We start from the raw sequence: 17,018 nt of genomic DNA on the forward strand, positions 1-17,018 counted from the left end.
AATTTCTGAAAGTTGTGAATTTTTTTTCTAAAAGATTTTTGACTTTTTAAACAAAGAAATTTTCAAGTTCTGTCCAGAAATATTCGGAGAAAAAAAAAAAATGTTCCCCAGCAATTTATTTTACTTTTGGAGCTCAGAAATGTTCTTGTTTTTTTTTTTGGGAATTTATATCAAAGTGTAAGTTTTCTTAAAAAAAAAAAAAGAAAAAAAAGTTTAAACTTTTTTCCAGATATTTCTGATATCAATCTAAAGATTTCACATTTATTTCTAGTAAATTTTTGACCTTTGGAACTCACTTCTCTTTCTTGAACATTTCTGAGATTAATCTCGAAATTTCTGAAAAATTCGATGGAGATTTACTCGTTTTTTTCTATCTACAGCAGCCATAGTCCGGAAAGAGACGGAAAGAGTCGCTGCGGGACGTTTGGATGCCAACTGTCATGGCTTCACCTCGGAGGCCGGTTCTGGACCTGAGGATGGGGTCAAAGGTTGAGGCTGAGCCAGCGTGGAGAACCAGGACGACATGGCAGACTTGGCGCTCGTTAAGGCTCCGCCCACCGACTGACCTATGAAACAATCAGACTTTCCATCAGAAACGCGTTTCTTTCACTGGAGCTTCTTGTGAGACGGTTGGAGGTTTTCCTACCCACTGCCTTCCCGGTTTGGACGACGCTGCGGCTGGTCGTGATCATGGCGTTTCCGATTTTTTTCCCTCGCTCGCTGTTCTGCACCGAACTGCAGAAAGAAAAAACAGAATCAGAAATTAGAAAACAAAATACTTTGTCTTCTTTAGGATGATGAGATGTTTAGACGTTTTCATGTTTCCCAAGCGAACTAGACAGAAATGCAGCTACTGAATATTGCTTCATTCTGTTGAAGATTTGGAACAGTGCATACTTCTTCCTTCCACTTTTGAGTTTAATGTCTATCACATTAAACTCAAATGAAACACACTACACTGCAAAAACACAAAAATCTTACCAAGTATTTTCATATAGTTTCTAGTGAAAATATCTTAGGACACTTAAAATAAGAAAATAAATTTACAAGTAACTTTTCGGCAATATGGAAGCTTGTTTTAAGTAAATAATTTCTTAATATTATAAAAAAAATAATAAATTACACTACAAGTTCCACTTATATAATTTTTTTCATGTTATAGGTGAAATAATCTGTAAGTGAAATCAGTAATTTTTCTTCAGTATTAAGGAATAATTTCCACTAACAAATAAAAAATAAATAAATAAAATAAAGGTCTTGTGGAATATTCAGTTTCTGAAAATCAGAATCTTCTGCTGTCTTTAGCTGTGAGCCATAATTAAAATAAATAGAAGCAAATGTTTCAAACACACAAATTCCATCCACTAAACTTTCCATTAATATGATAATTGGTATTCTAAAATATAAAATTTTTCTGACAAACTAGATTTTGTGCTTGTATTAGATGTAAGCCAACATTAAAATTTACAATTGGATCAAACACACTTTTTTCTTCCACTAAACCTTCCAATAAAATGCTTATTTTTAAAAAAGAGGGGTTTTTTTATCTTGTTGATTATTACAATTGTTATGAGTAATGGAATTTTGTGCTTTTATTAACAGTAAGCAAATTAAAATGAACAGAAGCACACTTCTTCCTTCCACTCAACTTTCCATTAATATGCCTGAACTCTGAAAAAGCACCATTGACATTTTCTGCTTAATCTTTCACTCTGAGTGAAATAATATCTCATCAGTTTGACTTTTTGAATTAAACCAATGAAACAGATTCACTTTTGAAAATGTGAGCTGATCTCAGCCAAACCTTCGGTGAAAAGCGGCACCTCAACTCCATTACTGCAGGATGATGTCATAATTCCGACCTTTAACCCCTAAGTGTGTTTCTGGAGAAAAATGGGTTGCTTCTGTGTCCACTTTCTGTCTCCTGGGTTGACCCAGATAAACATCTTATGTGCTGCAATAAAGAAAGATGTGATTGGCCGGCAGCACTTGGGCTGGTCACGTGACTCGCCTCCTAAAACGTCTCTGCCACCAGCTGCTCTTTGTCCAAGAACAAGCCTTGTTTTTGCCCCCAGGGCTTCCACAACATCAAGTCAACCGTAGCTTCCCACTTTCTGCCTCCTCTTTTTATTTTTATTTTTTAGATCCAGCGACGAGCGCTTACTTTCCTGACAGTGGGATTCATCACCCCGGCCCCGTTTCCCCCCTTCGTCTGTCATCCAGGTTCAGGTTTCAGGAGAATAACTCTGTTTACTGAGGCAGGGAAAAAGGACGAGTGTGGAAAATATTCAAAAACAGGAACTGGAAATTAATATGTTTGATGGAAGTAGAGAATAAGCTATTATCTACTAGAAAATTAGATATTTAAATAGAAAAAGAACAAAAGTAATCACTTTACATCATGGAGTATTAGCATACTGCATATAAACCACGTGGTATCCCTCAAGGATGTGTTCTTGAGCCCTTTTTTGTTTCAGTGCAATTGTTTTTATTATTTTCAACCACACAGTGTCTTGCAAATGTATTCACACTTTAAATGAGTTTTTTCCCATAAATTAAATCATGCAAAAACAAACTTCGGTCTACTTTATTGGGATTTGGGATCGACCAACACAAAGCAGAACGAAGTGGACGTGTTTTTCTTACAACTAGAAAAACCGAAAATGTTACCATTTATTTTCAGACAATAAAATCTAATGATCCCACTATCACATTAAACTCAAATGAAACATACTACACTGCAAAAACACAAAAATCTTACCAAGTATTTTTATATAGTTTCTAGTGAAAATATCTTAGGACACTTAAAATAAGAAAATAAATTTACAAGTAACTTTTCGGCAATATGGAAGCTTGTTTTAAGTAAATAATTTCTTAATATTATAAAAAAAATAATAACAAATTAAACTACAAGTTCCACTTATATAATTTTTTTCATGTTATAGGTGAAATAATCTGTAAGTGAAATCAGTAATTTTTCTTCAGTATTAAGGAATAATTGACTTAATAATTCCTTAACATTGAATTAAGGAATTAAGCTCCTATATCTGAGGAATTTTTTATTACTTCAAGTGAACTAAGATATTTGCACTAAGAACTAGACAAAAACACTTGGTAAGATTTTGTGTTTTTGCAGTGTATTTCTGACTATATGCACCAGAACATGGTTTTATTTCACTTGATGCTTTAACTGGACGCTGTGAGCTGAGCCGACCCTCTGCAGCTTGTTTGTTTACTGAAGCTTTACGAGAGATTTCACAGCCGCTGCGACACCAAACACCTGCAGGTAAGGCGAGAGCCGCGGAGCTTGCTCCTCCTCGTTTGGAGGGTAACTCTACCTGCGGCGCGCAAAGCGTCCTGGAATGAAACCGAGTCGGAGGCTCCGGCTCGGTTTTTCAAAATGAAGCTCGCTCATTATTAACGACTTGGCCCCCGACCTGCACAGACTCTAGGCTGCTTACAGTATTCGTCAAGCGTTTACAGCTTCAGGCTCACAGTTTCTGATTTATTCCGTTTTTAATTCCTTATATGGTCACATAAAACTAAAAGAACCTCACAGAGTTGGATCTCCATTTCCAAACAGGCAGTAATGTTTGAAGGAAAATCGAACTGGGAGGTGGGAGAGACTGGAGACTTGTTTTGCTTTCATCTGCTGAAATGCTTTACACATTTTTACTTTTAATAACTTTTGTAACCAACGATTATTTTAGTACTGGATTATTCTATCAATTATTCTGACGATTAATTGATTAGTCAAATAAAAGTTTAACCACTTAAGCCTTAATTATGCCATTTTGAAAATGCATTAAAATATGCCACTAGAGGGCAGCAGATTCCTTGTTTTGAGTTCATCTTTGAAGATTAGAGAGATCTACAGCTGGGTTTGTAAATGTCTAATTTAAAGATTTGTCACATTAGACACTGAAAGCAGGAGAATAAAATTAAACTCACTGTGAGAGCCGCAGTTTCACGTCTGCTACGCTGTACTGGCCCTGGAACGGGTGGCTGCAACACAACGACATACAATTAACTTCATCCTTACCACAACACATTGAGAATAACTTTTAAAATACTATATTTATCTAGTATGAGTACTACAGTTGGGTGTCCGTATCCTAGAGTTCCTAAAAAGCTGTTTCTTGTTTTTGTGTTGCTGCTACTGCAGGTGAACTGAATTTACCAGACAACCGTTCCTGAGGGATTAAGAAGGTTCAATCTAATCTAATAAAAATGGTTTTAATGCAAGAAGCAGTATTATAAACAGTCTAAAAATTAAAATTTTTAATCAAACTATTATTAAAAATAACAGCAAATCGATATTTTTTCTTAATAATTTATAATAAAAATACCAAAAAATGTTCTTGTTTTCCAGGATTCCAGTTCAGTTTCTTTTAATGTCTCCAGTAGTCGACACACTACTGCTAATTGGCTAATAGCATATCTAACTGTTAGTGCTTTTGCTAACGCTGATGTTAGCGCACTTAGCTTCCACTGGATTTTTTTTCATTTTGATAAAGGCAGAGTTTTACACTTTTTAATAAAATTCAGCATCTGTGCTGAAGTTTCAATAATTGGTAATTCAAATAGATAGATGTTTATATTCATGCTCTTATTTTGAAATGATTGTTTACACAGCACTTCCTTTAGTATTAGCTTCTGTTAAATATTCATTCTGCTAACTTTAGCGTTAGCCAAACAAATGTTTACTGACAGTGCTTTAGCGTTAGATGCACTGTTTATCGTTAGTGCTATAGCAAAATGAAAGTTTATTGTTAGCACTTTAGGGTTAACAAAACTAATGTTTATTGCTAGAATTAATGTCTATTGTTGACATTTTAAAGTTAGCAGATCTAATGCTCATCATTAGAGCTTTAGAGCTAGCAGAAACTACGTCTATAGTTGTTGTTAACTGTTAAACATTAGAAGAACTATCATTTATTGCTAGTGCTTTAGCAGAAACTACGTATATTATCAGCACTTTAGCATTAGCAGAACTAGTGTTAGCAGAACAGGGTTAGCACAAATAACATCTTAGTTAGCAGTTCCCTCCATTTTGCACCTCCATAATTTATAAAACATATTTGCAATTAGTTAGAACATCTTTATTTCTCTTCCTGCGGTGCAATGTGAGGTCACTGGGTTGGTCCACCTACCCTGGAGTGATGGCTGTCATGCCGGGATGTTTGTTACTGAACCAAACCCGGAAGTTGTGGGTGTTCTTCCACGCTCCAATGAACGGCACCCCATAATCGGCCAGCAGCCTCTCATTATCTGACAGGAAGAGGAGAAGGAGTCAGGCTGGGATGAAACCATGACATCACAGGATGTTCTCCAGATTTCCCACCTTGCTGTAGCGCAGAGGAGAGTAAGGAGTGCAGGTAGAGGGTGAACTGGGCCCTGATCCACTCGTCTCCTCCCTCCCAGCCCGTCCCGTCCAGGAACACGTCGTCTCTGTTCTCCGTCACGTGTTTCACCAGGTAATCTGCGAAGCGCAGGTCAGCCGTCGTCAGGCTCAGGATCTTTCGGAGTTCTGGGTCCTGGATCTGGATCCGAGCTTCCTCCACCTGCAGAAGCAAAGGCGTTCAGATTAATGCGCCCGCTTTCCTGATTAAACAGAGGCGGCGAAATGAACAGGATTCACTTCAACGATGGCGTCACTGAGGTGCCTCTGCTGGCGGAAAAGGATGTTGGTCGCCCCGGCGACGAAGCCTCGAACTGTGACGTCCGACAAGAGGTGATGCTGCTGCAGGGCCATATAAGGCAGGCACAGGTAACCCTGGCAACGACACAAGCAACACATACAATAAACCACAAAGCAAGTAACACAGCGAACATCTTAAAGGAGACCTATTATTAAAAATTCCCATTTTGTTTTTGCATTTCCATTTTGGTCTCAACTGCTTCTATAACCCACCCAAGGGTTTTTGGCAACAACTTAATGTTTTTTTCGTGTCTGAAAAGTTGCATTTGGTTACCTAGCAACCCAAGCAGAGCTCCACTCCGTTTGGTCAGCTGGTTTTACCGCCGTAAAAAGTGTTTTGTTGTTGAATTACCCTCCAGAAATCACATGCTGCATTCCTTTTGGTTGTGCAGGAAGCTCCACTTCTGCTTATCAAAGATGAACGGTTGTTATAATTGCACATTTGTTTGCAGCCATTTTCACACGTGAATGTAAACATTGAGTTTGGGGAGCGTGGCCAGCAGCTGTTTGTTTGGATTTGAAGTGACAGTAGTCCCTCTAGCAGCTCATTCTAAAATGAACTGACCCGACTGAAATCTCATTATATATGAATGATTTTATGCAAAAAGCTGTAATGGACATGTTTTGTAGTCCGTAGACCAGGGGTGATCAAAATGTGGCCCGAGGGCAATTTGTGGTCCTGGGGATTATGTTGTTCGGTCCTGAACCACGAGTCAAGAACACTAAAGATTTGGACAACAAAATAGAAAAAATTAGAAATTATCCGTTTTTCTGTAATGAGGCTGCAGTCTGAACCCATTTTTATGTTTGGATCTATAAAGACATTGTATAAAAACGTTTTTTTGTTTAGTAGATTAATCAAATAAAATTTAATTTTAACTGAGTTAATGTTGTGGCCTGCCAGTAGCTTAAACTTGCCGGTTTTGGACACTCCTGCCATACATACATCGATCCAGTTGAGGAACCACAACATGTCCCTCTAGAACCAAAACAGCTGGTTTTATTTACCTTGGTGAAGATGGGGAGCGGCAGGCCGTACTGATCCTCCTCCAGACCCGACACCAGACCCTGGATGACCCCTGCCTGACCGCTGACCCCCAGCGGCTGCACCGTGATCGGAGTTCCTGGTTTGGAGTCGAAGGCGTCTGGCATATCCGACCCGCTGCTGTCAGCTGCAGGTTCTTTGGGTTCCTCCAACACGCTGGGGTCCAGCGTCTCCCAGTCGCTCTCGGAGGACTCTGGAGAGGTGCGTGACGGCGGTTTGAGGTGGTTGCTGTCGCCCTGCGTGCTGTTCCCCGACGGCAGGGACTCTGCAGCTGGCTGGGTAGCCTCCATGTTGGCGTGGGCGATGTCCGTGACGGACACGGAGACGAACTCCTCGGCTCCCAAGCCGCTCTCCACCAGACTCGGGTCGTCCGACACGCTGCTCTTTGGTTTGTAGTGCGACGAATCCACCAGGCCGTGTTCGATCATACCTGCAGAAACATCGATGGAGAGACGGTGAGCTCACATCGAGGCAGGAACTGCTGCAGCTTAGTACCAGCAGCTTCCGGCTTCGGTGGGAACAAATGGCACAGCTTCTGCGACAGATGTCAGAGCTTTGATGACAGATGCTATTTCTTAAAGTTGATTTTTATGAAAATGTACAATTTCTGTTTTTTCAGGTTCCATAAAACATATTCATCCCCTTTTTGAAAAAGTTGTGTTTTCCTCTGTTTTATGTCCTATAAATAGGAATAAAATTATGGCTCTATAAAAATCAGAACAAATTTCCTTCAGTAGATATTCATGAATATGTATAGGTTGTGTTTTTTTAACATTAGTGACTCTAAACAAGTTTTATTTATCTTGGACTGAAAATGGCTCGGATGTTCTCTGAGTTACTGACCAGGAAAAAGTGACAGAACCGTCATCAGCGCTCCAACCAGCCTGTTTACAGGAGAAACATAGAACAGGACCTGCAGACAGACAGACACACAGTTCTGCTGGATCACATGTGGAAAACCAAAACAACAGAATGAGATTTTACTTTTCTCACCTTCTTCTCCAACAGAATGAGCTTGAAGAGGATGAGAACCTGCAAAACGGTTAAAAATGTTAGAAAAAGTTGAGATTTTAGCGTCTTGTGAATGTTTTTGTTACAACCTTGTGCTGAAAGTGCAGGATGAGATCTCTTGGTGATAAACCTGAGGAAAAAAAACTAATGAATGAGGAGTTTTCCAGGATAATCTGAAGCGTTTCTGGAGGTCGGAGTCTGCATACCGAGATAAACCTGCGACCCCTCCAGAGCGGAGCCCCTCAGGGAGCCGTTCATGTGCTCATACAGCTCCTGAACAGGAAGCCAGGGGTGGTTACAACAGGAAACAGGAAGTGAATCTCATATAGTGGCTTAGATTCACCTTCAGGATGGAGATCTGGGAGAAATCTTTCTCCTCGAAGTAGGCGTGTGTGATGAGCTGAAGCTTAGCTTGGAGCAAACCATAGAGAGGCTGGAGAGAGAGAGTCAGCAGTGATTCAGAAACATCATGACCCAAACATGGAGGAGGATTTTCCCCCAACCAGGACAAAGATCCATGAATCACTGAGGTTCCTGCTAACTAATGAGATCTACTGATCAGCTGGTAGCAGCAGCTGCCAGTGAACCGTCGCTAAACTGTGAATAACCAGAGGTTGGATGTTTAAATAAATAAATAAATAAATGGATGGATGCATGGATGGATGGATGGATGGATGGATGGATGGATGGATGGATGGATGGATGGATCTTTAAAGTAAAACTCTTCCTGGTCGGTCCAACTTGTTGTTTTAGAAATGCAGTTTTTCACTCATTTATTATTTTAAACACTGAAAAATAAATCCTGTTAATATTATTAATTTATCTTTTTCTGTTTTTCCAACCCTGGTATGACCTCTGACCCCTGTTTTCCTCTTTCCACTCCCCCAGATCAGGCTTGCTGGACCGATTGATTTAAGTTTCAGTCTGACTCGATGTGAAGTCACGGTTTCTGAGCTGAACCTGAAGCCGACGGCGACTCACCACTCGACTGAGGACACAGACGCTCTTCTGGACCGTCTCCCTGGTAACGTCCGCCTGTCGGACCTTCAGGGCCTGAAATCACATCCACATCGATGAAGAACGACATGAAGAAGAAAACAAACAGGTAACCCAACAGTTTCCATCAACATGCAACATTTAGATCAATGAGGTCAAAGTTCACCCTGTAAAATCCTCCAGAGTATTCTATTTAAATGAGTTTCACTAACCTTTGCTTCTATTTGGCGATAACAGGACACTCCATAGACGCACTTCATGTCTACACTGAGAGGCGGCAGGTGAAAATAAACAGTGTCTGAAAACAGGAAGAAAATAAATCAAGCTGTGTTTTCACACCTGACGGCCAGGTAAACACGCTTTGATTGGGGACAAAAACTGCAACAGAGTTGCATTTTCAGCTGCTGCACTGAGTCAAACAAACCAAATACTTTGAAAAACCTGTTCCCCTCCTCGCCTGTGGGGGCGCTGCATCAAGAACTACTGAAGGAAACAACACAAAAACCTCTGAAGAAAGCACTGCAGCAGAACTTTCTATTTCACAAAATGTAAACAAAAATGAGGTAGCATCAAATTTCAGAGGTTGTAGAATTTCTGTTTTGACGATGAGCCATTTCTCCTGCTAGCGCTAAACTAGCGCGTTTGTTTTGGTTGTATTTACGCAGTATTCCTTGCTCTTTAGGCCACTTCCTGCTGTTGGAGCAGCCAATAACAAAGTTTATTTTCATCTTGTGGTTGTATTTTAGGAGGGAAGCGGGTTGGTAAGGTGGTATTTGTTTGGTCACATGACAGTGCAAGCGACACAGCACAGTCTTAAATAGCATCAGTAAATATTGCTCATCAACAGCAATATTAACTTTTTTTAAACCACTTAACCTAGTTAAAAAATAGTTAAAAATTTGACAACCAATAATAGTAAGAAGATACAAAATCATGTTTGAGAGTAAAAGCAGCTAATTGCAGCTAAAGTGGACTCCTTATATACAGCTTATTCTGCCAAAAACAAAAAATTAAATTTACTAAATATTTTGATATTTTTCATATTTGGTCTTTTTTTTTTTTTTTGGATGGACCAAGATAAGAAAATGAACGTTTAAATTAACAATGGAGAATCATTCGCTCCCCAATCAATGGACATTCAAACAAGTGATAGAGAAATTATTCATGATTAAAAAAAACTAAACATTTCCCCCGACCTCAAATGCCTGTGCTGCCCCAAGACCATACTGTCCTGGTGAAGAGCCATACTAGGACTGGAAAATAAATCAGTAATATTATATTGTGATAGACGCAAGATCATTATCAATAAATAAAACATTTAATAAAATGTTCAATATACAGATTTTCAGTGAATTCACAGCATTGTGGGAGGTGTAGGCTAGGTTGGTGAGATCAATCAACTAACTCACTCACTCTTTGGTTACCTAGCAACAAACTGCTGGAAGGAGTTTCAAAGTTCCGCCCAACCTTGGTTACCTAGCAACGACCTGCTGAGTAACTGACACAGCAGCAGTTTAAGGTTTCGCCACAGTGCTTTATTACTGATTAAAAAAGTAAATAAAACAACAGTTTGAAAGTATTTCAGATATTTAAAACAAAAAACTAATCAATCGTTATTGATATCGACTGATATGAAACGATTACGATGTGGTATGTTTTTCAGCCATATCGTGCTTATTCGTCCCTGAATCTAATAAAATGACAGTTTATGTTTTTAATCAGGTTTTAATTGTAAATCAATAACCGATTAAACTGGTTTTAGAGTCCTGTTCTGCCTGAATTTGTTTTCATTTGATTTTCTCTGGTAAACAAAATGTCACAACTTTCAGCCTCATTTCTATCTGAGCGTTTCTGAACTCTGACGAGATTTTCTGAGGCTCAGAGCAACAGCAGAGCGTCTTAAAGGTTGATCAACACAGATTAAAGATTTCAGAGAAGAGGTGCCAGCGGCGACATCGCAGAGTCGCTGCGGTTAAAGAAAACAGGACTCTGCAAAAATGACCAATAATCCTGAGAAGAAGAAGAAAAACTCAGAAAGACGATATTTAACCAACAGGAAGATCTGCAGCAAAAGGAGAGAAAAACTCCCTAGAATTTCTTAAAAATTTATAAATGTACATTTTCACTCGTTGGTTGGTTGGATGGATGGATGGATAGATGGATGGACGGACGGACGGACGGACGTGTCGAACAGATAGATGAATAAACTGGATCACCTGGGATCTTGAAGCAGAAACTAAACTTTCAGACCCTTTGGAAAACAAGATGGAGGATTCCAGATTTATCTCTTTAAGTCCATGTTGCCATGGTGATCACTGGTTGACCAGCTCCAGTTTTCTGTCTCTTCACAGCAGCCATTGTCCTGTGTAACCAAAAACCAGCAGCCTCCCTGAGACGCGGCTGGTTTATGAGCGGCTCAGGCATAAAAGATTTATTATGCTGTGAAAACCCGGCTGATAAGAATCCAGAAAGATGTCCAGATAAGAGTTAAATATTAGACAGGAAGTCTGGTTTCAGGAAGATGAAACCATGAGGTTTTCCAGCCTGAATGTTAACTTTGGCTCAGATCCTGATGTTTGCCTTCACAGCCAGGAAAAGCTGAAAGTTACAGCCACTTGAAAAACGTTTAAAAATAAAACGTTTTCAAGAAAAATTCATATTTTCCCAGATGTTATGGCTATAAATGATAATGTTGTTGTTTGACACCATTTTCAAGTAATACAATGGCATAACAGTACAACACATTCTAAAAAGTCAATAAAGTTGGTTTTTGTCACATCTAGTTGTAAAGTAATGAAATTAATTTTGATTGCTCTTTTTCTTAAGCAGAGAAGCCAAACCTTTTCTAGCTCAATCCCAACCCAATCTCCCAGTGGAGAACCATTCAAGAGAATCTCTAAAACAGCAGCCAACAGGATAAAATACATTTATAACACTGCAAAGTGTTTATGTTGATCTGTGTGAAGTTTTGGCACAAAACTCCACTTCAAAGGGTAAATAAAAGCAATTTAAACTCATCGAAAATGAGCACACACGCCTCCAAATCGCACCCTGCCAAGACCCGTCACGACAAATTTTGCTGGATGATAAATCGTTCCAGAAATTATTGCGATAAATGTTAATATTGTTGTTTTTAGACCATTTTCAAGTAATATAATGGCAATGATGGCATGATGATACAATATCCTCAAAGATCGATACACTTTAAATTTAGATAAAGATTTTACACTGGAACAAAAAACAAAATAACAGCAAATAAAATTAATTATGAAGTATCCGCAAACTAAATTCTCCACCAAAAATAACCAATAAATACTGAGAATGATTCAGAATGCCAATATTTAAATGCTTTTTCACTGCCTGTGTGAGCTCTCTGTGGATCCGGCGGCGCCGTACCTTCCTGGTAGTTGTGGGCTCCATCGGGCAGAGCCAGGAAAGGGAGGTACTTCCACTCCTCCGGCAGCAGGCTGCTGTCGTGACCCTCGTTTGGCATCAGCGGCGGGTACGAGAACTCAACCTGGGGACACACAGGAAGCAAAAGCTCGTTTACTTCCAGTCATTCAAGAAGAAAGTTTTCATTTCTTCATTTGTTGGATTGTTTTGGTGAATCCAGCCGGATGATATCGGTTTGTATGAGAGCAGATATAGATATCATCTTTCTGACCTCTTAACCCTCCCCAGATTGATGGGCAGTAACAACTGCTTCGCTCTCTGCTGATTACTTAAGATTATTCTGACAAACGATTATTTTGATGATTAATCGGTTTTTAAGATCATCATTCGACACTCTACAGATTTTCCATTTAACCAAATATATTAAAAGATGCAAATAAATAAATTAATTAAATAAGAAAACAAATATTCTATTACCTAAAATGCAATAATACAACGTTATTTTAGTAAATTTGAACCGGGTGAAGCTAAAACTGCCATCTGGGGAGTTTTGGCTCAAACATATTTAGATAAACCTTGAATGCAAAATGTATATAATTTTTGTATAATCTTGGCTTAATTACGGCTGAGTTTTTTTCAGCAAATGCCCTTTTTTGGAGTCTGCATACTTCATTTAACGATTAATCAACTACCAAGTTAGTTAACGACTGTTTAAATAATTGATTAATCGTTTCAGTCCTACCAGTATGCTAAAGTACGGAGATGATTTAGCTGCTTACACCTCCCCTCTTTAAAACGTCTCGTGTTTCACAAAACTTGTTTGGTTTCCACTGAACTCAAAGAAAACTCTCACTCTGCAGCTGAAGTGCTGAATTAAAACCTGTTGCTCCTGAACGCAGCACACACCCACAAACAACGACTCAGTTCTGCAGGAAAAACAGGCCGAGGCGTCGCAAGCCTGACACGATAACCAATAAATCAATTAATCACATGATAATCAATTAAAAAGAGCCTGGTCATTTCCATTTGGAAAACAATCTGTAAAGAAATGCTTTCCTTTAATATTGTTAAAAAGTTGGCATTTTCAAAAATGCTGCAAAGATTTGACACCCAGTACGAAGTAGTTATGCATGTTTATGCATTTAGTTTTTTTTTTTACTTAAGTCTTTCCTGCTCCTTTTGCCTGTTTTTCCCGTCTAAAGAAGAATGATTAATCATTTTTTTTCATTTTGGTTCCAGAGATTTCATAATCCTTTTTAAATATTGTTGTTCTGTTCATTTATTTCGGTTATTTAAAATATCTTCCAGTTACAGTTTTAAATGTCTTTTTAAGAAATGCATTGTTTTGTTGTGTATTCTTGCATTAATGCCATTATTAATATGTTGGTTGAAAATGGTCTCAAAATGACAAAATTATCACTTATCGCAAAGATTTCAGAGAAAATTTATTAAATAAATTGCAAATAAATTAATGTGATAGATTAATCAAACTAATTGTGATTAATTGATGAATTAATCATCAACTAATTTAGTAGTTGATGAATCGTTAACTAGAGTATACCAACTCTAAGCATTTATATTTGCTGAAAAAAAACAACAAATTCAGAGCAGTAATTAAGCCAAAACTGTAAAAGTATACCCAAATTTTGCATTTAAAAGGAAAAACCATTTTTATCTGTAAATCTGTTATATTCAGAACTCATCAAGTGGAATTGTTAGCTTCACCTGGTTCATATTCTGTAGAAGAAATTTTCCTTTAAACACATTTTGCTGTCCAATTATTAATTTAAAAAATAATAATCAGAAGTAGACAGTATTTTTCATGCAGATAAATCCTTTGCTACAAATAATCAAATGTTCCCTAAAGTAATGCTGTTATTGCATTTTAGGCAAAAAAGAGAAAAGTGACAAAATTATTTGCATATTAATATTTTTAATGTTTTTTAAAAATGCCGTAAAGTGCTTATGTGGTTAAATTAAAAATATGCAGAAAGTGCCTGTTTTTTTTCTCTATCCGATTAATCAGAATAATCGATTACTAAAATAATCACTAGCTGCAAACCCAATGAGAGAGAAGGCCACAAACCCAAATGTCTGATGCTCAGCAGGAGGCCTCTGATCCTGATCAGATAACCCCAGAGCAGTTTGTCCTCGCTCTCAACTTTACGTGAGAAAAAAAATCTCTCTCTCTCTTTTTTTTTTTTAATCTTTCAAGGTGGAGAGCAGCTGCTCCTGAGGCTGCAGAGCGACATGATGCAGGCAGATGGAGCGCGGCGACAACACAGAGGCAAACCGTGGTTTATGGCCATCCGTACACCATGTCATGCATTTTAAAGGAGGGAACTAGAGGACGGATACCTCATGTTCAGCATGTCCACTTTCACTGATTAGCAGACAGTGGACACAAGATGTCTTTACACACAACATCTGGGCTGAGAAATTAATTTAATCTGAAAATATGGATCAAAAACACAAAAACAATGTTTCAGTCATTGAAATGTTTTTCAATGTTTTTTAAAGAGGCTGATTGTGTTGCAGTTTATGCTAAAACCATCCAGGAAGTGGTTTTTGTCATGTCTAGTTTCAGAAATATTTGACTTTTTGATTGCTCTTTTTTGATTACTAAGAAAACATGTTAAGCAGAGAAGCCAAACCTTTTCTAGCTCATTCCCAAACCAATCATTCAAGAGAATACTCTTAATTCTCTATGATCAAATTAATCACATTCCTGCCATTTAGAACCATGCAAGGTGTTGTGCTACATGACTCCACTTTAATGGGTAAATAAAAGCAACTTAAACTCATCTAAAATGGTGCACACATCTCCAAATTGCACCCCGCCTTGACTTGTCACGATGACAAATTTTCTGGTTGGTAAATTTTCCCAGACGTTATTGTGATAAATATTGTTGTCTTGACAATTTTTCAAGTAATATAATGGTAATGGCCTCAGAACACAAACTCTACATTGTAATGGACATTTAACTCTGGAACTGGAAGAGATTTTAAATATCCAAAACAAACAAATAAACGAAAACAACAGAAACAAAAAATAAAATGAATTATGAAAATTGTCCTAGTTGAGACCAATGAGTCAGACTGAAGACTTTGTCATCCAGCTTTTTGGTAGAAAGAGAAAAACGATAAACTATACAAACAGAAATTACTGACCTTGTTTTAATTTCCACCTATGTGAAATCTCTGCGCAACTTGTGCAGCTAAAGTTGGCAGCAACTAATGCAACATGATGGTCGACCCACAGAGACTTCACCAGCACAAGAAAGAAAGTCAGGTAGGAAATACCGTAACTTCCACCATCAGAAAGCGCTCTGGAGCAGCGCTTTCCAAAGTTTTCAGCTTCTGACCCACACAATTAAAAAGCAAGAGGACATTTATAAAATACGCATGCTTTGTCACTGTGAATTTGGTAATTAAGTTCGTTTCTGATCCTAACTTTAAAAACTCTGCACTCGCCTCCAAATTGCACCTAATATCACATGGGATGCTTACTAAAGGGAGTTAGGTGTTCTTAGGAAGAGGCTTGAACACACTGTGTACAACAACATTAACACAGTAGTTATAAGGATATTATATTTCTGGTGTCAAACATTCAAACTCCTTGAATCCATAATAAAAAATTAGTTGCAGTGTCTTTCAGTGACTTTTATCTGGTAAAGATCTTAGTCAAAAAGGTGCTAATGCTCAAAGAGAATGACCACGGTGATGGTAAAGAAGTGAGGAATATGGCTTTTTTGCAGTTTATATTGTTTTCTCAACATTAAATAATAAAATGTTTATTTGTCCTGTAATCCTGGAACTCTACAAAATACATTATTTGCATGAAATGCAACAGTTTGTGACTCCTGGAATTTATCAGCTAATATTACAGGCACACACTGATATACCAGTGACAAAATATCTGCAATTTATTACTGTTTTTTAACTGCAGTGAATAAATTGCCTCAAATTATGCATTTTTCTCTGTTTAAAACATTGACGAGGTGTTTTTATTCACAGTTATGCTGTGGAAGTTCAAGTCTAAACACAACAAAACAGCAAACCATCAGGAGAATTTCATTACGATTGTGTTATTGCTTCAGTGCCGTTTTAATTAAACATGCAGATATGTGTGCTTCAGTAGACATGGAATCAGAAAGGAACTAATCTTGTTTTTCAGGAAGTATTTCACCGTTTGGATAAATATGCAACTGAAACAAAACCAGACTGGGCAGCCGATCACCTTGCTAATTAATCAATTAATCTTAAAATGATTAAAGCAAACCGGATGTGGGATCAGGTGGAAACACTGAGCTGTAAAAATATTTCAGCTGGAAATAGAAAGTAAGTGAATCCAAGAGCAAACAGCTGATTATTCATTTCCACACCAATGAAAGACTCCGAAATCATGCTTATTATTCATACATAGTGAGAGCATTATTCCCACACAAGTCGGTGGTAATTTTAGTGGGAATGCGACTTTAAATGACAGATAGTTAGCCAGAGTTAGCATAAGGTTTGAGTAGCTACCTGACAGCCTTTCTTATGGTGAAATCCAACCACCACGATGTGCAGCACCGGCCCCTTCATTTCGTCTCTGCCCTGAGACTCCATTTCTACCGTTAGTGTTCAGTTCTGGCAGTCCAGGTTCGGTTTCCCTCAGGAGTCCGGTGTAAACAGCAAACAGAGCCGAGTTTTAGCCCCGAATCTGTCACACACACAAGCAGCAACAACAGCCACAAACCTGAGCTGGCTGGACTCACAGCGGGAATCAACGAGAGGGTTCCCTGCAGCGTACTTCCGCCTTTGCTTTGCCGCTTAAAGCTTCGTTAGCACGAAGTTAGCTTTAGCTTTAAAGACACATTTATTTGAAAT

General features: G+C 38.3%; 1 protein-coding gene across 1 annotated transcript; it reads right to left on the reverse strand.

The window, feature by feature from the left end:
* Positions 1-172: 172 nt before the first annotated feature.
* Positions 173-16,928, reverse strand: avl9 (AVL9 homolog (S. cerevisiase)). The gene is made up of 16 exons (XM_007565042.2): positions 16,674-16,928; positions 12,150-12,270; positions 8,966-9,051; positions 8,739-8,810; positions 8,101-8,190; positions 7,964-8,030; positions 7,847-7,887; positions 7,740-7,778; positions 7,590-7,659; positions 6,710-7,176; positions 5,642-5,776; positions 5,345-5,564; positions 5,154-5,271; positions 3,952-4,005; positions 647-735; positions 173-566 (listed from the first exon to the last, which is right to left on the reverse strand). Exons 1-16 carry the CDS (start codon positions 16,755-16,757, stop codon positions 439-441), a joined length of 1,881 nt encoding a protein of 626 aa, XP_007565104.1. The 5' UTR covers positions 16,758-16,928; the 3' UTR covers positions 173-438.
* Between the last annotated feature and the right edge of the window lie 90 nt (positions 16,929-17,018).

Source organism: Poecilia formosa, unplaced genomic scaffold (assembly GCF_000485575.1).
Source record: "Poecilia formosa unplaced genomic scaffold, Poecilia_formosa-5.1.2 Scaffold171, whole genome shotgun sequence".
Lineage (NCBI taxonomy): Eukaryota > Metazoa > Chordata > Actinopteri > Cyprinodontiformes > Poeciliidae > Poecilia > Poecilia formosa.